This window comes from Panthera uncia (genome assembly GCF_023721935.1).
Source record: "Panthera uncia isolate 11264 chromosome D3 unlocalized genomic scaffold, Puncia_PCG_1.0 HiC_scaffold_8, whole genome shotgun sequence".
In the NCBI taxonomy this organism is placed as follows: Eukaryota; Metazoa; Chordata; class Mammalia; order Carnivora; family Felidae; genus Panthera; species Panthera uncia.
In genome coordinates, this window is record NW_026057586.1 from 63,206,322 (window position 1) to 63,229,901 (window position 23,580).

The 23,580-nt window shown below is 41.4% G+C and overlaps 1 protein-coding gene across 3 annotated transcripts in view; it reads left to right on the forward strand.

Moving 5' to 3' along the window:
- The first annotated feature begins 1,446 nt into the window (after positions 1-1,446).
- Positions 1,447-23,580, forward strand: part of MAPK1 (mitogen-activated protein kinase 1) — a 108,623-nt gene continuing 86,489 nt past the window's right edge. Inside the window, exons 1-2 of one of the 3 annotated variants that reach the window (XM_049620536.1) lie at positions 1,447-1,801; positions 8,879-8,963. In XM_049620536.1, coding sequence (XP_049476493.1) covers positions 1,680-1,801; positions 8,879-8,963 — 207 coding nt within the window. In that variant the 5' untranslated portion in view covers positions 1,447-1,679. Of the gene's footprint in view, positions 1,802-8,878; positions 8,964-23,580 lie in introns of those variants that run through there. The other 2 variants (XM_049620537.1, XM_049620539.1) reach the window with 2 other exon arrangements.

Here is a 23,580-nt window from a genome sequence, read left to right on the forward strand (position 1 = left end):
AAGAATAAAAGTGAGGTGTATTCTAAAACTGGGTTCTGCTTAGTGGACTAAGTATGTTTCAAGGAGTAAGTTTTGGCTCCAGCACTTTCTTTCTTTCTTTCTTAATGTTTATTTTTGAGAGAGAGAGAGAGAGCGAACAGGGGAGGGGCAGAGAGAAAGGGGGACAGAGGATTCCAAGTGGGCTCTGTGCTGACAGCAGCGAGCCCAATGCGGGGCTAGAACTCAAAAACAGAGAGATCATGACCTGAGCTGGTCACTCAACTAATGGAGCCATCCAGGCGCCCCTCTGGCACTTCATTTCTTATCTCATGTGCCATATATTTACTTCCCTACAAGGTTTTTAAAGAGTTTGCCTATTCACTTTTGAGACTAATTGAAATTTGCTGATGTGTAGAAGTCATGAGTTGAAGGCTTTCAAGATTAGTGTTGGACAACTGGGATGCAGGATCTTACATCCTTACTCCCTCCCTCTCCACAGATGGCCTGGGAAATGGCTCTGAAGCAGTGGCTGCATCATTTGTTTCATTGTCTTAGCTATTCTTGGTTTTCACTTGCTTTAGGATTCTGATATTTATTTTTCAGCCTCTGTTGCTTGTGAGTACTTCCAAGGCTTCAGTTTGTTTGTCTCGTTTTCTCTACATCTTGTTTGGGTTTTAGCGTTTCCATCCTTGCATTTGTTTCAGTATGTCCTAAGCTTCTGTCAATCTGTACCTATCTGGGCCTCAGTCCCTGAATCTCAATGTCTTTCTCCATTACCTTCTAACCCTTTACCCTGCTTTATATTTCTTCATAGTACTTATTACAACTTGAGTATTTTTTTTTTACCTCTCTTTTCTTTCTTTCTTATCTATCATCTCCCACTAGAATGTTGATGCCCAGAATAATATAGATGTTCAACAAACATTGGTTGAACGAACCTGTCTGATTAGCGTATCCGAAATCTCTCACGTTAGTCTCCACCTTTGTGTTTCACACTTTCTCAGTATTCAAATGTCTTTTGTGGTCTCGGTCGGTCAAGCCTTTCGGTTTCTGTCCTTGTCTCAAGGCTTCTAAGTTTGTGTGCGGGCCACTGACTGGCGCAGGCCTGCTGCAGGCCTGTGGCCGGTGTGTGGTGCGCTGGCGTCCCTCATGCGCTGTCCTAGGTCGTTCCCTGACTCAGTCAGTACCCCGCTCCGGGGCTTTCCCTTCCCTGACAGTCTCTCCGGCTCAGCGATATACACCCCAACCTGACGCCTCGGTGTCCTTCTGCTTCTCCAGAGCCGCCTCCCGCGCCAACTCCCCCGCGAACGCACGTGACCACGCAGGGCGGTGACTCTGCCGCCGCAGTGCTCCGCCCAGACCTCGCCGCTTCCGCTGGCCATTGCAGCCCCGCCCCGAGGCGGGGGGAGCCAATCCTCGTACACGTTTCTTCGCTCCGCCCCGGCGCCCTCCTCGGCGCTCGCCCCTCCCTCCGCCCGCCGGCCCGCCCGTCAGTCAGTCAGGCAGGCAGTCGGTCCGAGTGGCCGTAGGCCCTGTTGCTCTCCTAAACGGTTCCCTCCTTGCTCTTTCCCGGTTAGCGTCGGCAGCTGCACCCGCAGCGGCGCGGTCCCTCCGAGAGGCGCGGCGTGGGCCGAGCGGCGGCCGCGGAACGTCGAGCCTTTCGCGGCGGAGGCGGCGGCGGCGGCGGCCCGGCAGCCAACATGGCGGCGGCGGCGGCGGCGGCGGGCGCGGGCCCGGAGATGGTCCGCGGGCAGGTGTTCGACGTGGGGCCGCGCTACACCAACCTCTCGTATATCGGCGAGGGCGCCTACGGCATGGTGTGGTGAGTGTCCACGCCCGCTCGCAGGCCGGGCCACGCCCGCCCACCCCACCGCCTGGGGACGCAGCGGACGCAGCCGCGGCCTCGTCCGCGCCCCGGCCTCCGGCGCCGCTGCGACCCCAATCCATGACTTCACTGTGGTCGCTGCGCCGGGGGCCTCAGGCGGGGCCCGGGAGACTGTCGAGGTTTGGGTGTTGCTCGCGGCGGTTCGCGGGCCGGCCTTCGATTGTCGCGGGGAGGGGCGTAGGGGGCGGAGGCCAGCACCCGGGGACCCCCAGACCCGGGCGCAGCGCCGAGTTTAGAGCCAGGATCCCCGGGAAGGGAACGGAAGCGGTCCCTCATCCCCTTCCACCTCCCAGTTTGCTAGCATCGTGGCCTTCTTTTTGACATCCGATTGTAAAGCCAGGAATTCCTTCAGAGGCTTGTCGACGGTGGTGTTGGCCGCGGTCTTGAAAGGGGTTCGCCTCGGCATGTGTGCCGAACGCCGAAATAATGATCTTCCCTCTCCCGTTTCCCTCGACTTTCGTTAAATTTTTTTTTCGGTGATGCTAACGGTGCTCTCCTGCGCAGGCTTTCTATAAAAAGCATTCGTGGCAGCAGTGTTAGTTATGAAATATTTTAAGTTTGAAGTTTTTAAATGGATTTTAATACCCATACTGTTTGCGTTTCATGAAGAATAAGCCAGTACCGCTCTCTTAATTTATTAGAGTCGTTTGGAGTTGGGCCTGATCTGACTCTTTTTTTTTTTTTTCTTGACCCCGAGTGAGTTCTCTTGCCAGCAGAAATGTATTCAGACGTTTTAGCACAATTGCTGTGGACTTTTCCTATTAATGTTTTAGTGGTCAATATGTATGCACCCGTAATGGAATTCTTGTAGAATCACATGCAGCCTCCCTTATCTTGATCCATATCCCTCAGAAACGTTTGTAGTTCTTCGAACTAGCTGTATTGTTTTGTGATGAGGACTTAATGGAAGTGTAGACTCCCTTACACCTAAATCTTCTTGTGAGTGTGTTTTGTTTTGAATGAAAAAGTAAACTAATATATATTGAACACTTGGCAAGTGCTTTTCTAGGTATATTATTTCATTTTATTTGAACAGCCACCTCGAAGGAGGAAAAGGTGGTGATATATCCCTCTTTCAGGTGAGAAAGTATTTGTAAGTGAAGCAGATTCTTAGGTCATACAAGTAGAGTCCAGACTTGAGATTGTAGACTGAGGTCCTATTTCAAATGCTGCAGCTCTATTATACCCTACTGTCCTTAAGTGGTGTTATTAATAACTTCAGAATTTTAGCGTATATTACTGTTGTAAGTAAATATATTTTTGAACTGTATTCAAATTTGAGTGATTGTGATTTTAGAAATGCCATAAAGGGCATGTTTTAACAAGTATCTTAGAAAGACTTAAAAAAAAAAAGTCTAATTGAATCTTGACCATTTTCATTTTCTTGAGGATCAAAGTGCTTCACATATACAACTGTGAAAAGTAGTGAACTCAGAGAGTTAGGAGCCAAAAGAGAATTTAAATTAGGTCAGGTCAAAAGAAATAATGCCCTAGAAGGTAACAAAGTACTGCCCACAGCATCACTTCTCTATCATACATCTGATTGCTATTGCACCTGCTGGTACGTATGCTGGTAAACACATCTCATGAGAAGCTCAGAATTTTCCATCAAGTCCTTGGGCTCTTTTAAAAAATCCTACATGTAAAATATGGACTGAAAAAATCTAGGTTTAGGACACTTCACTTGAAAGGTTTTTTGTTTTTTGTTTTTTCTTGATAAGATTTTTACCAGTCTGAAGATAATATAGTAAGTATTTCTGTCATATACATGACATATAGTATGTATTACATACTATACTTACATATAGTAAGTATTTCTGTCATTGTCATAGACTTACTTGACTTTCTGTCAGAGGAGATGCCAAGTACTTTTTTTTGAAAAATTTGTTTGATGTTTGTTTATTTTTGAGAGAGAGAGAGAGAGCGAGCATGCATGCGTGAGCAACTAGGAGAAAGGCAGAGAGAGAGGAGACATAGTATCCTAAGCAGGCTTCAGACTCTGAAATGTCAGCACAGAGCTGGACGTGGGGCTCGAACCTACAAACTGTGAGATTGTGACCTGAGCCGAAGTTGTACTCTTAACTGACTGAACCACTCAGGCACCCCTAATGCCAAGTAATTTTTTTACTGTAATTTTCCTTTCCTGAGTAAGATCCAAATATAAGTATAATTGGAATTATAATTCTGGGTCCAGGTTATAGCTTTTACTGTAATTTTCCTTTCCTGAGTAAAATCCAAATATAAGTATAATTGGAATTATAATTCTGGGTCCAGGTTATAGCTTTTTATCCTCATCTAAATAAGAATTTAATCTGCATTGCACATTCTTAGCATTTAATAAATGTTGATTGTTTATGGGGGGCTTCTTGAATGAAATGTTAATATTTAAATAGTGATATTTTTAAAAATGTGACACTTCCCGACAGAGTTAAAGATTTTCAGGCAGTTAGGAATTTTGCCTTTTTTGTGCAGAGCCCTTTCCTAATCATTATATGGAGGGTATAAAGATGAAGAGTGGAGTTTGAGTTGGGTCTTTAAGAGTGGGTATGATTTTGATGGATAATTGGCTCAAGTGACAGTTTGAGTTGTGGAATCTAATCTTGGGAAAGTATTTAGGTGGCAAGCTGTAGAGGACTCTAAAGGCAAAACTGAGTTTGTATATTTGTGCAATGAAGAAGCATCAGTGATTTTGAAAACAGGCAGTCACATGGTCAATTCTTAGATTTTTTGGGGGAAGATAGATCAACACTGGTGGAAATGATAGAAAAAAATTTGGTGGGGGGAATCAATTAGGCTATTGTAACTGCCTGGGTGTGAAGTGATAAAGTGGCATTGGAGGGTAACAGAGGTGTTGAGAGACCTTATTAAGATTGAGTCCATGGGGCGCCTAGCTGGCTCAGTTGGTAGAGCATGCAACTCTTGATCTCAGGATTGTAAGTTTGAGCCCCATGTTGGGTGTAGAGACTCCTTAAAAATAAAATCTTTCAAAAAAAAAAAAAATCCATAGTGGGCTCTTCTCTGAAGTAAGATAGAAAGACTGAATTATGGCAAGTGTGGGAAGAAGTAAAGGATAATGCAGTCTTAAAGGGTAAGAGTCTTAGAGATGGGTTTTGGATTTAAGAGGGATTTCTGAGACCAGGATTTCTGAGATTGCATATGGGCATATTTGTTAATTCTAAGACTTCTAGGCTGGGAGCCTGGGAGGATAGTGGTGCTATTATCAGAGGAGAAATACTGGAGGTAGAGCAGGCTTATTAGGGAGAAATAGTGAGTTCAGACTTGTTAAGTTGTGATGACTGTAGGCCATTTAGGCTATATCCAGAAGGCATCTTGAAATTTAGAAGAGGGAAGTTGAAACTGGAGGTGAAAATTATGTAAGTAGTAATCTTGCATGGATGAGTACAGATTCTTATTTGAGGTCATTGATTAAGTGAAATTGCAAGCAGATGTGTATATTCATCGTTTTAGTAAACAATCCATTACATTCAATAGGTTTTCAAAGGGGTCCGTTGTCCCAGAAAGGTTGAAGAACTACTGAGGACAAAGATAACCCAGACAAATATTATTAAGAGATAGGCAAAGGAATAGGAATCTGAGGACTGGTGAGACGTAGAAGAATCAGAAAAAGAGAAAAAAAAAAATGTATGACAGAGGAGAAATTGAAGCTGTGCATGCTTGTTCATTTATTAACTAAGATAAGTATTTTGAGTAAGTTGAGTTTGAAATACTTCCTGAATATGATTGAGACATCATACTGGTCACCTCCATAGAGATACTAGTTGAAATAGAGATACTTTAAGAGTGGATAAGATGAGAAAAATATGTCAGAACTGAGTCAAAGAAGTGCCTCACTTTAGGTGTCAATAGAGGACAAGTTGCAGAAGAGGACAGAGGAAGTGTGCTACAGAGACAGGACAACCAGGAATTCACATCATCACAGGAACCAAGGGAGACTGTAGTCATAAGGGATTGGCATTGAATACTGTAGAGGACAAACAATGCAGCTTGAAGACAAGCTACTAGACTTGTTGATTTTTCTACTCTCCTAAAAAAAAAAAAAAAAAGATTCAAGCAAAATTTCAGTGTGATCATCTTCCTAATGGTTTAACATCCTGTCTTACTAAAACTTGTTGATTATGGCAGACTAGTAGAACCACCGTTTAAATCAGCACTTTCTGTTTGTTTTGTATACATTAATTAATCCTCATAACCACACTGCAAATGTGGTTGCTCTGTATGAAAGTGAGGAAACTTGAGACAGAGAGATGTTAGTTAACTTGCCCAAGGACACAAAGCTAGGAAATGATAGAGCATCCCAGCCTGTATGGTTCCTAAATGATGTGCCACCAAAGATCAAAGTTGAGAAAATATATGCTTTTAATAACAGGAAATACCTGTTGTCTCCTTGCTTGTATCACTTTTTAGCCTTTCTAAAAACTTTCACATAAGGTAATTCAGAAAATATTTATTGAGCACCTGTTATGTGCCAGGATTCCCATGGTATCTGCCCTGTAGTACTTTTTAGTCCAAATAGTTGTATGGAATTGAACAGTAATACAGAGTATACCAGTCCATTCAGAAAGAATATGTGTAACGATTTGAGAAAAAGGAGGCCTGAGTGATGTGGAGCTGTTGGGCTGTTTCTATGGCTTCACAGACTTTTGAGCTGGGTGTTGATGTATGATTAGGATTTCGCCTTGAATGTGCATTCTAGGTAAAGGAAAATGTACATGCAAAAGCAGCACATTAGGTCAGGAAAACCACAAGTTGTTTGGGATGGCAGGAGTATAGGGTGCCTTAAGGAGAAAGCTGAAGTTGAGACAGTGGGATGGGCAGGGTCAAATCCTGAAGGACATTGTTTACTGAGGAGTTCAGTTTCATTTGTTAAGTGAGAGTCATTAAAGGATAGTCTTGTCTCTGCCAGTTCCTCCTCAAATTTTGTGAATTATGTTCCCCTCTTTGTCTTTTTTATGCTTTCTACCTGCTCTGCTTACTCTCTTTTCTTTCTGCTTATCTAGGGTTACTCAGTGGGTATGACTTTTATCCCCTTTCCAGGGGTATTTTGAAATGTCTTTGGGTTTTGTTTTGCTTTGGGTTTTTTTTGGTTGTTACATTGATTGGGGAATGTTATAGGCCTTCCATTTGTAGTGGTGGAGGCAGGTATGCTAAACGACCTACAGTGCGTGGTACAGTCCCTGTGCAGGAGAATTGTCCTGTCAGGATGCTAGCAGTATACCCCTCCAACCTTTGCAAAACATCGGGCCCTGTTCAAGTCCTGACTTCCTCTAAGGCTCATCTCCTCCATAAACATACCCTTACTGCTGTCTGCTGTTAGCACTCCCTCCCTTCCTAAAACTCTGCTAGGTCATTTGTACTACCTGTTTGAAAGGCAAGACTAGCAGTAGTGTATATCATTTATTGAAGCTCAAGACAAATGGATCTGGGATCAGATTCTTAGTTTTGCTTGTTAATTGTTAATTTTTTTTAAGTGTTTATTTTTGAGAGGGAGAGAGACAGACAGACAGAGCATGAGCAGGGGAGGGGCAGAAAGAAAGGGAGACACAGAATCCAAAGCAGGCTCCTGGCTTTGAGCTGTTAGCACAGAACCCGACCAACGTGGGGCTTGAACCCAAAAACTGTGAGATCATGACCTGAGCTGAAGTTGGACACTTAACTGACTGGGCCACCCTGGTACCTCAATTGTTAATTTTTTTTAAAATTTTATTTTTAAGTAATCTCTGCACCCAACATGGGGCTTGAACTCACGACCCCAAAATCAGGAGTCACATGCTCTACCAACTGAGTCAGCCAGCAGCCTCTGTTAACCTTCTTTTTTTTCTTTAAAGATTTATTTATTTATTTATTTATTTATTTAGAGAGAGAGTGAGCAAGCAGGGAAGGGCAGAGAGAGGGGGACAGAAGAACCAAAGCAGGCTCCATGCCATCAGCACAGAGCCTGATGCAGGGCTTGAACTCATGAGCCATGAGATCATGACCTGAGCTGAAGTTGGATGCTCAACTTACTGAGCCACTGGGATGCCAATCTGTTAACTTTTAATGAAGAAATCTCTTGGATACTTTTGGGAGCTCAAATATCTGAGTACACCAGTTTACATGAGCAACAGAAAATTCAGTGTTTTTGAAAGTTTTGAGTACTTTCAAGCTATTCAACAAAATTGATTTTGATATTAATAGCATCCCTATTGTGTAGAATTCTTCAGGTGCCTTGGTGGTTCAGTTGGTTGAGCTTCTGACTCGGTTTTGGCTCAGGTCATGATCTCATGATTTGGGAGTTTGAGCCCCGCATCAAGTGCTGCTGTTTGGAGCCTGCTTGGGATTCTCTCTCACCCTCTCTCTCTTTAAAAAAGAAAAAAAAAAAAAGTGTAGAATTCCTGTGGTTAGCTATAACTGATAAGCCATTTCCATGAATTTAATTTGTTTTTCATTATCAAGTATTTATGAGAACATTTTTACAAAAAGCGTCCCAGTTTTCCCAGGAACCATATAATATTTTCCATTTTGTTCACAATAAGGTACCTACTAATTAAAAAAGAACTGATTCCCCAACAAACATCCAGAGCTACTTCACCCCGTATCCAGTTCACTGTACCCACCTACCTAACCCTGAGATGCTATTTCTTCCCTTTTGTTTCTCTTTCACTACTTGGGCCTCCCTCGCATTGGAAAGCCAGCAGAGATTCTCCAAGGCACTTTTCAGATTCTTAGTTAGGACAGTGTATGTGTTTTGAACCCATGGCCAGTAGGAGCTGGGAAGTAGGGTGTGGGGGTAGGGACCTGCACAAGCCTGCCTTGTTTTAGGTACTGTGGTTTCAAGTTCATTTTCTTTCTCATCTTTGAGGTAATAGATATTTTTTTTATTTTATAGATGAAGAAACCAGATTTCATGTAACTTGTCCAGGGTTCACAGCCAATATATATATAGTGGAATTGAGATTTATCTAGACCCCCAAATCTGTGACTTTTTTTGTTTTTTGTTTTTGTTTTTTTTGATAGGTTTTACTCTGTTATACCAAGCTATCTGGAAACATACTTCCTACAGCCCCGGTTCCTGAATGCATTGGCACCGAAGTATAAAATGGTAATTGTCAGAGCTAACTTGGGGCTGTAGGGAGGTAGAAAAGGGAAAAACTGGATACTTGGAAAGGATGAGGGAGGTAGGGTCAAACTTTTTTATCAGGAGGTTAGTGTTGATTTCTTCTCACCCTTTCTACCTACGTCTACCAGTTTCTTGATTTCCATTCACTTAATGATGTTATTAAGTGTGTACCTGGCCTATGTGCTAGGCAATAGGATCAAAGTGTTGAACAGAAGAGGTGGTTTTACTCTGTGGTGTTTATAGTCCCACAGGAAAAGAATAACACCGAGTATGATGAGGTGCACAGTGCCACCGGGGCGTATAAAAGGTGGAGCTAAAATGTTTTGAATAGTCTGGGAAGATTTCCTGGAAGAAGTGGTGTTTAAGTTGGGACCTGAAGAACAACTTGGAGCTAGCTAATTGAAAGGTAGTGTAAGGTGCTGGAGTGTTTCATGCACTGTCTCATAGAAAATGACTGTAGAAATGGAACTTGTGATTAAGATTCAGGGCTCTTTCTTATGGTATTTCAGGGATAGGAAGTGCAGTTAAAGCTTCAAGTATGGTTGTAACCAGGAACTAGAAAATAGACCAGCGTACCTACCTCCTTCTCTCTTGACATTTACAAAATCAACTTGCACCCTTAGTCTCTGCACAGAGATTTTTTTTTCCTTTTTCAACACATCCCCATGCATTTGGCAGAAGAGAGCTTACCCTTGGTTCCCCAAGGTATGTGTCTTTATTTTTTTATTTTTTATTTTTTTTTAATTTTTTTTTTTAACGTTTATTTATTTTTGAGACAGAGAGAGACAGAGCATGAATGGGGAGGGTCAGAGAGAGGGAGACACAGAATCTGAAACAGGCTCCAGGCTCTGAGCTGTCAGCACAGAGCCTGACGCGGGGCTCAAACTCACAGACCACGAGATCATGACCTGAGCCGAAGTCGGCCGCTTAACCGACTGAGCCACCCAGGCGCCCCCCAAGGTATGTGTCTTTAGTACATTGACAACTAGAGGCTGAGAGCACTCTAAATCTAATTCCTGGGGTAGAGAATCTGATCCAGTTTGGGATGGTGTCCACCTCTGGTCCAGTCAGCTGGTGGAATCATTTGAAAAGGCTGGACTTCTCTAAGGTATGAGGTATGAGGTGGGGGTAGTCAAAAGATGCCTCTTATTGAGTGCTAACTTGCCGGATTAGTTCTTGGTGCTGTTTCCCCTGCTCTTCTCCAGGCTGGAATTTTTCCCTGCTTTTTGGAGCCTGTGGGGAAGGAAGGGAAGAGAGGAGAGGGAGAAGTAGTTGAAGCAGAAGGAGGGCTTTGGGTTGCTTTTAGAGTTCTTTTATTTTTCTATATCTGGCATTATAGGGGTGGCCCCTAAACTGGGTGGTATCTTTAAAATTTATTTAATATTTGATACATATATAACATGTAACACATGTATGAGTTATGCAGCCTAACAATAAAGTAAACAGCTAAGAAACAACATCTGCTGAGTGACTTCTTGACCAGATTGTCTGAGGCCAGCATTCTGATCTTTGGCCACAGGCTTCCTCCCAAGGTTTAACTTTTTTTCTGGAAGCCTGTATGATGGAGCATGTAAGAGCATGGGTTTTTACTACTTAGATATGTGACTGCTGTAGGTTATCCAACTTGAGTCTTGTTTTCCTTATCTGTAGAAAGGGGATAGTGTTGTATTCCTCAGTGTCATGAGGATTAAATGAAGTATGTAGGTGAAATGCTGAGTGCTCATACCTGGTTAATGCTCTAATTGTTATTCCCTTGAAGTAAATGGACCTGGTAAGACCTGGATCCTCTCTCACCTCACTCAGTCTCGTGGAGTATAAAGCAACTCATGCAGAAATAAAATGGTTAGACTTTGGGTCTATCAGGTTCCAGTTGTGTGATCTTGGGCATATGCCTCTCCTGTTTGATTGAATGACCAGAGAGCATCTTATGTGCCAGGCCCTGAGCCATGTTCCTTGATCTCCCTCAAAAATGTTACACTAGTGTTTGGGGCAGGCAGGTAAGGAAATAAATTACTGAGTAATATAGTAAAAGTACTGTTATAAAATCATTCTGTGCTGAGCAGCTAACTCCCATCTAGGCTTCCTAGTTATAATTAACTCAACAAATAACATATGCACTAGACATGTTGTAGTTTTGTGGGTACATCAGTGAAATAAACATGTGGCCCAGGGAGCTTACAGTGTGTGGGATGCCTGGTGGAATGGGAGTGGCTTGAAGAGAGGGTTACAAGAGAGGCCTGGTCAGGGCCTTGGTGTTAACTTCTTTCCAGTGAGTTTTCCTTAATTTCTTTTTATAGCATTTATCCCCAACACAAGTCTAAAATACTTTTTTTTAAGTCACTAGATATGTCATTTAATTTTATTTTCTTTTTAATTTTTTTTTTTTTAACGTTTATTTATTTTTGAGACAGAGAGAGACAGAGAATGAACGGGGGAGGGGCAGAGAGAGAGAGGGAGACACAGAATTGGAAGCAGGCTCCAGGCTCTGAGCCATCAGCCCAGAGCCTGATGCGGGGCTCGAACCCACAGACCGCGAGATCGTGACCTGAGCTGAAGTCGGACGCTTAACCGACTGAGCCACCCAGGCGCCCCATATGTCATTTAATTTTAAATGGCCTTCCTGTTTTTCTGCATTTGGGAAGCTGAATGCACAAACCAATTTTTTAAGTGGGTTATTCTTTCTATTGTTATTAAATGAAAAGAAAGCACTTTCTATACTAAGTGCTTCTTTTCTATACTAAGCAGAACATAAGTGTTTCTTATTACATATGTCCCCTAAAATAATTTTTGAGAATTTGAAGCCATAGCATAATTGTTCTATTTAAGAATCATATTTTGTTGTAAGAAATAAAACTGAGTGACAACTAAAAAGTTGGTGGGGTATCCTAACCAAGAATATTAATAGTTTCGTAACCAGTCAGGATCATCTACACAAATTCAAACTCTGTAGTTGTAATTTGTAAGGTTATTTCAATTACTAGCATTAATGAGGTGGTTTTTCCAAGCCTAAGTACTCTTAGAGCCTCCTGCTAGTGTGCTGGAAGGGTGGCCAGGTATGAGTCTAATACAGATATTGAGAATTCCCTTTAAGGACAACCTGAAGAGTCAAACAAATGGACAGAAAATGAAAATTGCAGCTCCTACTAATTATCAGGGTCTTACATTTTGTAGTTTGGACCTTAATTTGGCTAAACAAGCTCTCATCTATTTTTTAAAGTTTATTTACTCTGAGAGCGTGTGTGAGAGAGTGAGCATGAGCATGGGAGTAGCAGAGAGAGAATCCCAAACAGGTTCCGTACTGTTAGTGCAGAGCTCAGCTTGGGGCTCGATCTCACAAACTGGAAAATCGTGACCTGAATTGAGACCAAGAGTTGAACACTTAACCAGCTGAGCCATCCAGGCACCCCAACAAGCTCTTTTAAAATGCTTATATCCCTCCTTACAGCACATAGCCTTATCCATCACTTAATATGACATTGATTTTTTAAAAATTGTCCAAATAGCAAGCAAAAGGAAGCTTCTCTAGCTGTCTGCCTTTTATTTTAAAATAGCTATATCAACATATCCTAAAATTAAGTGTTCAGTTCAATAATTTTTAGTAAATTAACTAAGTTGTACAGCCATCACTGCAATCCAGCTTTAGAACATTTCCATCATTACAAAAAGTTCCCTCTTGTCATTTGCAGTCAGTTCCCACTCCTACTACCACCTCCAGACAATTCCTGATCTGCTTTCTGTTTTGCCTGTCCTTGAACTTTCATGAAAATGGAATCATGCAAGATACAGTTTTTTGTATCTGGTGTTTTCTTAAACAGGTTTTGAAATTCATCCATGTCCTTCCCAGAATCTGTAGTTGATTGCCTTTTGTCATTAAATAGTAATTAATTGGATGGATATACTAGATTATGGAAATGTGGAATGTTTTTGGGTTTTGTCTATTATGGATAATGCTGCTATACATTCATCTGTGTTTCTGTGTGGACATTTGGCTTTTATTTCTCTTGGTTACTTAGAAGTGGAGCTGATGGGCCATAGGGCAAGCAATGTGTATATGTAGGGGAGGGGATAATAGTGATTTTATTTTAAACCATAATAAAATTACAAATTAAATCATTGAACAAATATGAATACCCTATGTACTCGTCACTATTCTAGGTACTGAGAATAGTGTGGTGAACAAAACTTAGTCCCTGATCTTGAGTTTGCTTTTTAGTAGAGAAGGTAGACTGTTACAAGCGCATAATGTTTCACTTACTGGTGAGTAGTATGAAGAAAACTTTTATAAAATGGGTTAAGAGTATAGAGTGGAGGGTGCCTGGGTGGCTCAGACGGTTGGGCATCAGACTTCGGCTCAGGTCATGATCTCCTGGCTCTTGGGCTTGGGGCCCTGCATTGGGCTCTGTCTGCTGACAACTCGGAGCCTGGACCTTGCTTCAGATTCTGTGTGTGTCTTTCTCTCCCTGCCCCTCTCCCTTTCATGCTCCGTCTCTCTCTTTGAAAAATAAACAAACATTTCAAAAAAAAAAAGTCTTTAAAGAGTATAGAATGGAAAGAGGAAGGCATTTTTTTTCTGTAACAGAATAATTTTAAGCATTTTTAATGCTACACATTTAACACAATTTTTTACATTTAACAACTTTTTAATTTTATTTTTTAATTAAATTTTTAAAAATGTTTTATTTATTCTTAAAAGAGATACAGAGCACGAGCAGGGGAGGGGCAGAGTGAGAGAGGGACACAGAATCTGAAGCAGGGTCCAGGCTCTGAGCTGTCAGCACAGATCCTGATGCAGGGCTCAAACTCACAAGCCCTGAGATCATGACCTGAGCCGAAGTCGGACACCCAATGAACTGAGCCACCCAGGTGCCCCTAATTTTTTTAAATGTTTATTTATTTTTGAGAGAGACAGACTGCAAGTGGGTTAGGGGCAGAGAGAGAGGGAGACACAGGATCCAAAGCCAGCTCCAGGCTCTGAGCTGTCAGCACAGAGCCGATGCGGGGCTCGAACTCATGAACTGCAAGATTATGACCTGAGCCGAAGTCCGATGCTTAACCAACTGAGCGACCCAGGTGCCCCTTAACAACTTTTTTAACAATATGAAATGTATAGAAATATTATGAAGACAATACAAAAAAGCCTTTTCCCTGCCCTATTTGAGAGTAAATTGTTGATGCATACAGTGCCTCATGTCACCAGAACACTTCAATGTGTATTTTTACCAAATGAAATATCTCCTACATAACTGTAACATAGCCAGTCACCACCATCAGGAAATTAACAATGACACATTATTACTTCCTCCTCTTCAAACCCTATTCAGCAATCTGTGTTTCATTTAGTTGTCCTGTCTCTTTGGTCGTCTTAAGGCTGGAGCATTTCCTCGGACTTCCTTTGGCTCCAATGCCTTGACACTTTTGAAAATAGTGTTTTTATTTTTTAAGAAACCACCAGACTATTTTCCAAAGCATCTATACCATTTTACATTTCCATCAGTGATATATGAGGCATTCCAGTTCTTCACAGCCTTACCAACACTTGGTTTAGTCCATCTTTTTTGATTGTATCCCATCTAGTGAGTTTATAAGTGGTATTGCATAATAATTTTAATTTGCATTTTCCTCATGATTAATGATGATTTTTTTCCTGTGCATATCAACCAACCAGTTATATCTATTCTTTGGTGAAGTGTCTTGTCTTAACTTTTGCCCATTAAAAAAAAAAAAAACCATCTCTGACTTGGTTTTGAGATATAGAGCTCAGCACCCTCCATGTTTTCCTTCAGAATAGGAACAGCCAAGAATTTGAAGCATAATCCAAATCTAATCATGAGGCAACACCAGAAAAACCCTAGGTTAGGGATATTCTACAAAATAACTGCCTGTAATTTTCATGTCAGGGTCATGAAAGTCAAGAAAAAACTGAGGAATTGTTCCAGACTGATGGAGTCGAGGTGTGACAGCTAAATGTGATTCATGAGTCTCAGTTGGCACAATTGAATGGGGGCCTGAAGACTAGATTGTAATAATGTGCCAGTGTTAACAATTTTGGTATTTGCATTATGATTATGTGGGAAAATGGTCTCGTTTTGTTTGTAGGAAATACACACTAAATACCCCCTAATAAGGGGGTAATGAGGCATCATATTATTAACAGACTTTCAGATGCTTCAGAGAGTAAAAGTTTGATGAACTATGTTTACAATTTTTCTGTAGTTTAAGATTTAGTTCCTTTTCACTAAAGAGTTGTTTTTGGGTCCCAGAAAGGTGCTTGTACGAGGGTGTGTTGAAATTTGGGAGAAGTCACAAAAGGCATCTTTGAGGCAAGTGAAAGAACATTGGCCTGGGTGTCAGGGGACCTGAGACTCCCTCCATCCCTGCCATTGTTGACATGTTTCATGGGCTTATGCTGGTCACTTTGCTTCTGCGGGTTTTGGTTTTTGTTATCTGAAAATTAAGTGCTTAGGTAAAATCTCTAAAGTCCCTTCCAGCTCTAATGTTGTCATTGCCCGCAGAGACATTACATGAAATTAGCGTGTGTGCACATGTGTTTGGTCATGTGTATATATGCATACATATGTACACATATATAAAGAGGTATCGTGTATGGATTATTTATTTCCGTTACTGGAAAGCTATCCATTTTAGTGTGGCTTACCTGAGAAACCTCTGGGTAGTCATTACTGAGATCTAAAACAATGGGGAGGGGTGCCTGGGGGTTCATTTGGTTAAGCGTCTGACTCTGGTTTTGGCTCAGGTCATGATCCTGTGGTTTGTGCATTTGTGAGTTTGAGCCCTGCATCCATGCTGATGCTGGCAGGGCAGAGCCTGCTTGGGATTCTCTCTCTCTCTCTCTCTCTCTGTCTCTCTCTCTGTCTCTCTCTCTCTGTCTCTCTCTCTGTCTCTCTGCCCCTCCCCTAAGTGCACGCTCATGCTTGTGTGTGTGCATGCTCACATGCATTCTCTCTCAGAATAAATAAACTTAAAAACAAAAACCGGGGAGGGGGGGCCTTGGGTGACTCAGTCTGTTGGGCATCCAACTTTGGCTCAGGTCGTCAGGTCATGATCTCACGTCTCGTGAGTTCATGTGTTGGGCTCTATACTGACAGCTCAGAGTCTGGAGCCTGCTTCGGATTCTGTGTCTCCCTCTTTCTCTGCCCCTCCTCCACTTGCACTCTCTCTCAAAAATAAGCATTAAAAATTAAAAAAAAAAAAAACTGGGGGAACTCCCTATTAAAAACTAACAAAATAATTTAATATTAAAAGCTCACAAACGCTTGAGGAAATGATTATGTTCTGTGCTTTAAAAAAAAAAAATAGCGTTTATTATTGAGAGACAGAGTATGAGCATGAAGGGCAGAGAGGAGGAGACACAGATTCTGAAGTAGGCTCCAAGCTGTCAGCACAGAGCCCGACACAGGACTCGAACCCACGAGCCGAAGTCAGACGCCCAACTGATGACTGAGCCACCCAGGCACCCCTGTTCTGTGCTCTTAAGTTGGAACTTCCTACACTGTACCAAAGTACTGGTTTACCTCAAGTGATTAGATTTTTCACATGTGTTTTTATTTTATTTTTATTTTTTTAAGTTTATTTATTTTGAGAGAGAGAAAGTGTCCATGCATGTGAACAGGGGAGTGGCAGAGAGAGAGAGGGAGAGAGAGAATTCCAGGCAGGCTTCATGCTCAGCACAGAGTCCAGTGCAGGGCTTGACCCCCTGATCCCACCACCGTGAGATTATGTCCTGGTCTGAAATCAGGAGTCTGATGCTTAAGCGACTGAGCCACCCAGTCTCCCCGAAGCAGATTTTTTTTTAAAGATCAATGTAATCTTTTCCTGTAAGTTTTGCAGTACCATAGAGGCATATAAAAATATTTGATGTTATGTTTCAGATCAGTGAAAAACCACTTGACAGCAACACTAGATTCATCTATCTAGAGCTGTCGTGAGAAGCATTCATCCTCTTGTTGGGCCATTCCACCTGTCATATATTTTGCTGATGTTTTTGAGCATCCTTTCAGGACAACTCTGATTACTTACCATCCACATGATGATAAAAGTGATATTCTTTGGAAGTGTTGTAAATTCTTTCTTTAGTCCAGAAGGAGCTGGAAAGAAAGAACATTTGTGATTGTCACTCTGACATAACTGCTAGGAAGAGCCATTTATTTCCTGCCACCAAGAAAGCGTAAGACAGAAATATTCATAAAAAGGCCGAAGTTTTAGAGAAACTTCAAGAATTGTTTCTGGTTACCCCAGCAGGCAGAATGTAGCAGAATGTTACCAAGAACTGGTAAATTTGTGTAGCATCCTAGAATTTAATGCTAATCTATAAAAATGTAAATTGGATAATATTTTGGCCTTTCATGGTTTCTGACTAGAGCAGGAAAGCCTCATGTTTCCCTACTAAGTAAGATGCTAGCATTGGACTGAGGTGTATTTCATTTACGTTAAGAAAGTATCTGTCACTTCCTATTTTGGTTGATTTTTTTAACGTAAATGAGTGAATTTTGTCAAATGTATTTTCTGCCTCCCATGAAGATGATCATATGATTTTTTTTCTCATTACCATTACTAATATGAGGATCATATTAATAGATTTCCTTATATTGAACCTTCCTTACATTCTTGGAATAAATTGTATTTGGTTATATTGTATTATTTTGTATAATATGCTGTTGGATTTTGTTTGCTAATGTTTGAAGATTTTGTGTTGATATTCATAAATGATATTAGTCTATATATTTGTGCAATCTTTTGACAGGTGTAGGGTTTACTCTTATACTTTCTTCATAAAGTGAATTTGGAAGTTTTTTCTGTGTTCTGAGATAGCATTGGAATTACTTTACCTTTCTTTTCTTTTTAAAAAATTTTTAAAATGTTAATTTATTTTTGAGGGAGAGAGAGAGCACACATGTGCATGCGTGCCTGCAGGGGAGGGGCAGAGAGAGAGGGAGACACAGAATCTGAAGCAGGCCCCAGGCTCCAAGCTGTCAGCACAGAGCCCGACTTGGGACTCAAACTGATGAACCATGAAATCATGACCTGAGTTGAAGTCAGATGCTTAATCGGCTGAGCCACACAGGTGCCCCAAACATCATCGGTACCTTAGAAGTGACTTATCAAATCCCATTCTGAAGTTCACCACTATCCTCAGTTTTGTGATAATTATTCTTTTCAGCATTTCCCCCCTTTATATTTTTTACTTCAATTGAAGTATAATAAACATTTAGAAAAGTGTACATATCATAAGCTTATAGCTTGGTAAATTTTCACAAACTACACTCATGTAAATAACTAGTGCCCAGATCAACAGTCAGAACCCCAGCAACTCAGAAGCTCCCCCTTGAACTCCCTTCCCATCATTCTCCATAGTAACGTCTATTCTGATGTGTAGCGTAGATTCAGTTTATTTCGTACCTCACATGAATCATACAACATATTTGTTTTCTTTTGTATCTGGCTTCTTTTATTCAGTGTCATGTTTTTGTAGTTGTGAATTGTTCATTCTCATTAGTATTAGTATTCCATGGTATGACTTATACCATAGTAACTCATCCTAAGTACTGGTTAATACTCATTTGGATTGTTCCCAGTTTTTGACCATTATTAGTGGTGCTATCATAAGCATTCTAGTGCAGTATGTTTTGATGAGCATGTGTGTACATTTCTGTTGGGTGTATACCTAAGAGCAGAATGGCTGTGCACAGGGTATGTATACATGGGTTCCACTTTAGTGGATGTTGCCATACAATTTTCCAAAGGGGTTAAATCATATTCACACCCACTAGCAGTGTATTACAGTTCAGACTGCTCCATATCTTCAAAAACATTTGATATTTTCTACCTTAGTTTTAGCCATTCTGGTGGGTGTGAATTGTGGATTTTGTTTGCCATTTCCCTGGATGATTTTAGCTCTTCATATTACTTTATGACTATATCAGCAAAACTTTTGACAGTCTTCTTGTGAAGTGTTCAGGTGAGATTTCTGTCTTTAATAAATAATAGGAGTTCTTTATAGGTCATGGACATGAGTCTTTTTAGAATTATGTATTGCAGATACCTTCTCCATTCCGAGAGTTGCCTTTTCATGCTCTTGATGGAGTCTTTTTGATTCTCTTTCACAGATTTAAATTCTGTAGTGAACATCATCTTGTCATCTATTTTCTGCTAGCTAGTTTGGCAGTGTTAGAAGAAGGGATATTTGTGGGAAGAAGGCCCCAGGGAAGGAAGAAGGAGCAGGCCTTTAACTGGTATTGCACCTCCATTGTCTCTGGTGCAGTTGTGCATGTTGTGAGATCACAGATGGGAAGGTTAGAGGAGGTCTTCTTAGCTTAAGAGAAGGATACTATGGGAACAGACATCACTGTAAAACCATGCCAAATTGAGTATATGTAGGGGATTTTTTGCCAGGTGGCCTTAGCTTCTGAGTCAAGTAGGATGTAAGGTTGGTGCCCGTCAAGGGTGCGACACATGAGGGTCAGAGGCTTCGAAAGTGTGAAGAACATTTGAGACAGCTGTTTTGTGCTGGAAAGTCAGCTAGAGATGACTCAGTGGACTTGCTCTACTCCTTGAGATTTAGGCCTTTGTTCCCTGATATATCCCCAGCACCTAAAACATTGCACGTAGTAGGTGTTCAGCAAATATTTGTTGAATCAGCCAGATGTAACAGTACCAGTGATGGAACATTGAGGCTGACTAGCTCTGCTCTGTGCTGCCCTCATATTTTCCACCTTCTCCATTTCTCTTCATTTCCCTATATTATTTGAATACCTGAATTGATGGAAGAAATAAATTCCTCACTAAAGTATAAGCCTCTTTAAGAGCAGCAGGAACATGTCTCATTTATCAGTTTAGGAACTTCATTTAAAATCTCAGCTCTGGTACTAATAGTTGGATGACTTAGAGCACAGCATTTAACTTCTCAGAGTCTCATTTCACTTTTTAGTGAAACAGAGATCCTGTCTTATGAGTGCTGAAATGACTACATCAACTAAGTCACTGTGTAATCCTAAGAGCAGTTTTTCTTGCATCCCAATATGAGACTAGAGAATAAAGCATTGAGATGAAGACTAGGGGGTACAGATTGGGCATCTGTATAAGTAGATAATCTTATAAGGTTGGTTTGGAGGATTTAAAATAATTTTTTTTAACTGTGGTAAAACGCACATGATATAATTTACCGTCTTAATCATTTTGAGTGTACAATTCAGTGCAAGTGTATTCCCATTGTTGTAGGAACAGATCTGTAGAACTTTCTCATCTTGCAAAACTGAAACTCTGCCCATTAAACAACTCCATTCTCCCCTTCTCCTAGCCCCTGGCAACCACCATTCTAAATTTCTGTCTCAATGAATTTTACTACTCTGGTTACCTCATAGAAGTGAGATGTCCTCAAGGTTCTTCCATGTTGTTGCAGATGGCAGGATTTCCTTCTTTGTTATCCATTTCATCCATTCATGCACACTTGGGTTGCACACTTTTGGCTGTCGTGCATCAATAATGCTACTTTTAACATGGATGTACAGGTATCTCTGTAAGACCCTGCTTTCAGTTTTTCTTGGATGTGTAGCCAGAAGTGGGAATTGCCACATCATACCATACTTCTAGGTTTAATGTTTGAGGAACCACTGTACTGTTTTTCAGAGCATCTTGCACCATTTTACATTCCCATCCAAGGGTTCTGATTTCTCCACATTTTCACCATCACTTATTTTCTGTTTTGTTTTTGTTTTTGTTTTTTTTTTGAGAGTAGCCATCCTAATTGGTGTGAGCTGGGGAGCTTGTTTTGATGGGTTTGTACCCTGTATGTGTGGTGTGTTTTCAGTGAGCAGTGGATATTTGACAGCTAAGTGGGAGTGGCTCTTCCGGTAAATAGTGGTAAGCATTTGCTGGGCTAAAAATATGGGTCAGGCACAACCCTTACCTCAGAGGGGCCTTTAGTAAATAAAGTAGGGAGCTTACAATTTGAAGTCTGTGTGTATGAGTGTGTGTTTTCCCTAGTACGCCCTTTGTTCATAGACAATTATAAAAGTACTTCTTAAACTAATGGTCATACAGTATCACCGTTGTTAATTAATTGATGATATTCTACATTGAAAGATAAAGACTATTTTATTTATTAAATTTTTTTTTAACGTTTATTTATTTTTGAGAGAGAGAGACAGAGCATGAACAGGGGAGGGGAAGAGAGAGAGGGAGACTCGGAAGCAGGCTCCAGGCTCTGAGCCATCAGCCCAGAGCCCGACGCGGGGCTCGAACTCATGGACTGTGAGATCATGACCTGAGCTGAAGTCAGACGCTTAACCGACTGAGCCACCCAGGCGCCCCTATTAAAATTTTTTTTTAATGCGTATTTATTTTTGAGAGACAGACAAGGCATGAGCAGGGGAGGGGAGAGAGAGAGGGAGACACAGAATCTGAAGCAGGCTCCAGGCTCTGAGCTGTCAGCACAGCGCCAATCATGGGGCTCGAACTCAAGAACTGTGAGATTATGAGCTGAGCTGAAGTCACACACTTAACCAGCTGAGCCACCCAGGTGCCCCAGGAATATTTTATTTTTATTCCTTAGGTTTTTAATGGAATTTTAAAAGACCTCATGATAAATTTTCCAATTATTCAGACCATCTTCATAAATACTCTGATACTCATAAATCCTAGAATTTTCCATTTTCCTCAGTCTTGTGATGGAGCCTTTAGGACTTACAGTCTCCCTGAGCATGGAGGAGGTGGGCATCACCCTCAAGTTCTTTATTATCACTTAATGGGGTAGAGGGAGAGGGTAGTAAGTACCCAGAGGATCGTATGCATTGAGAGGGTAGGGGAAAGCCCAGCCTGCTTTATTCGTGGGGGTGGGGAGCAGGCATTGGGGTGGAGGTGGAGAGAGGTACTACTTTCTTCCCTAAATTGTCTCAGAATTTTCTGCTTAGAAAGCATTCTTCTTGTTCCTGGAGTATGAACTTGATTTTTTTTTTTAATGGTTTTAATGCATATGATGAAACTATCAAATTTCTTTGTAGTCAGGCTTTTTAGGAGAAGCCTGTAGCTGAAGAAGAGCATTAATTACGGGTTCAGTTATTATTCCTAGTAGCAATAATAAATAATATCTGGTCAGAGTTTTTTTTTTTCCCCAAAGATGGTTTATTAAAATACACAGTTAGCCAAGTGCTGCATGTATCTTAATTGTTCAGCCCAATGAGTTTTTGCAAACTGAACACACCTAGGTAATTAGTACTCAGATCAGGAAACAACAAGCAGAGGCCTGCCTTGTTCTTCCTTTCAGTCACTACCCACTCCTCACTCACCAGCATGGCCATTATCCTGACTTCTAACATGTAGATGAGTTTGCCTGGTTTTGTACTTTATGTAAATGAATCTTACAGCATGTTTTCTTTTATGTTTAGTTTATTTTTTTTTTATTTAAAAAAAAAATTTTTTTTTTTAAACGTTTTATTTATTTTTGAGACAGGGAGAGACAGAGCATGAACAGGGGAGGGTCAGAGAGAGGGAGACACAGAATCTGAAACAGGCTCCAGGCTCCGAGCTGTCAGCACAGAGCCCGACGCGGGGCTCGAACTCACGGACCGCGAGATCATGACCTGAGCCGAAGTCGGCCGCTTAACCGACTGAGCCACCCAGGTGCCCCGTGTTTAGTTTCTTTAATTCAGCATTGTAAGAATCATCCATATTGTGCATGTCTGTAGTTTAATATTTTACTTAAAAAATTCTTTCTAAATGTATGTTTATTTTTGAGAGACAGAGCATAAGAGGAGGAGGGGCAGAGAGAGAGAGGGAGACACAGAATCTGAAACAGGCTCCAGGCTCTGAGCTGTCAACACAGAGCCTGATGCGGGGCTCAAACCCACGAACCACGAGATCATGACCTGAGCCAAAGTCAGATGCTTAACTGACAGAGCCACCCAGGTGCCCCAATATTATTTTACTTTTTGAAGCATACTACTGACAACCTAGGAAAGAACTTTCGTCATTTTTCTGTAATTGATCCTGTGGCTTTGCAGTGCTGTTAATGCTCTATTTCTGGAGGGAAGAAGTTTTTAGGTAGTTTTCATATTCCATTCCTTTTCCAGACCACATGACACTTACAAAGTTTTCCATTATCTTGTTCTCATTCCATTGCTGTATTGCTAATCTAATGCTATGTGATAAATGCCCTATAATTTAGTGACTTAAAACAGCAAATATTTGTTACTACACATTTTCTGTGGATCAGGGATTGAGGAGTGGGCCTCGCTGGACATTTCTGGCTCAGGGATTCATGACTTTGCACCCAAGATCTTAGCTGGGGCTACAGATATCTGAAGGCTTGCCTTGGGGCTAGGGGATCTGCTTCTGATTCACAAGGCTGACAAGTTGTTACTTGTAGGGGGACAGGGAGTTAGGCCTCAGTTTCTCCTCGGGGAGGCCTCTTTATAGGTTGCTTGAGTGTCCTCACTGCATTGTAGTTGGCCAGGCCCTCCCCAGAGAGAGTACCTTTTTATGATGTAGCCTGGGAAGGCATAGCAGCACTCTACCCACCTCCTCCTTCCTTTCCTTTCCTTTCCTTTCCTTTCCTTTCCTTTCCTTTCCTTTCCTTTCCTTTCCT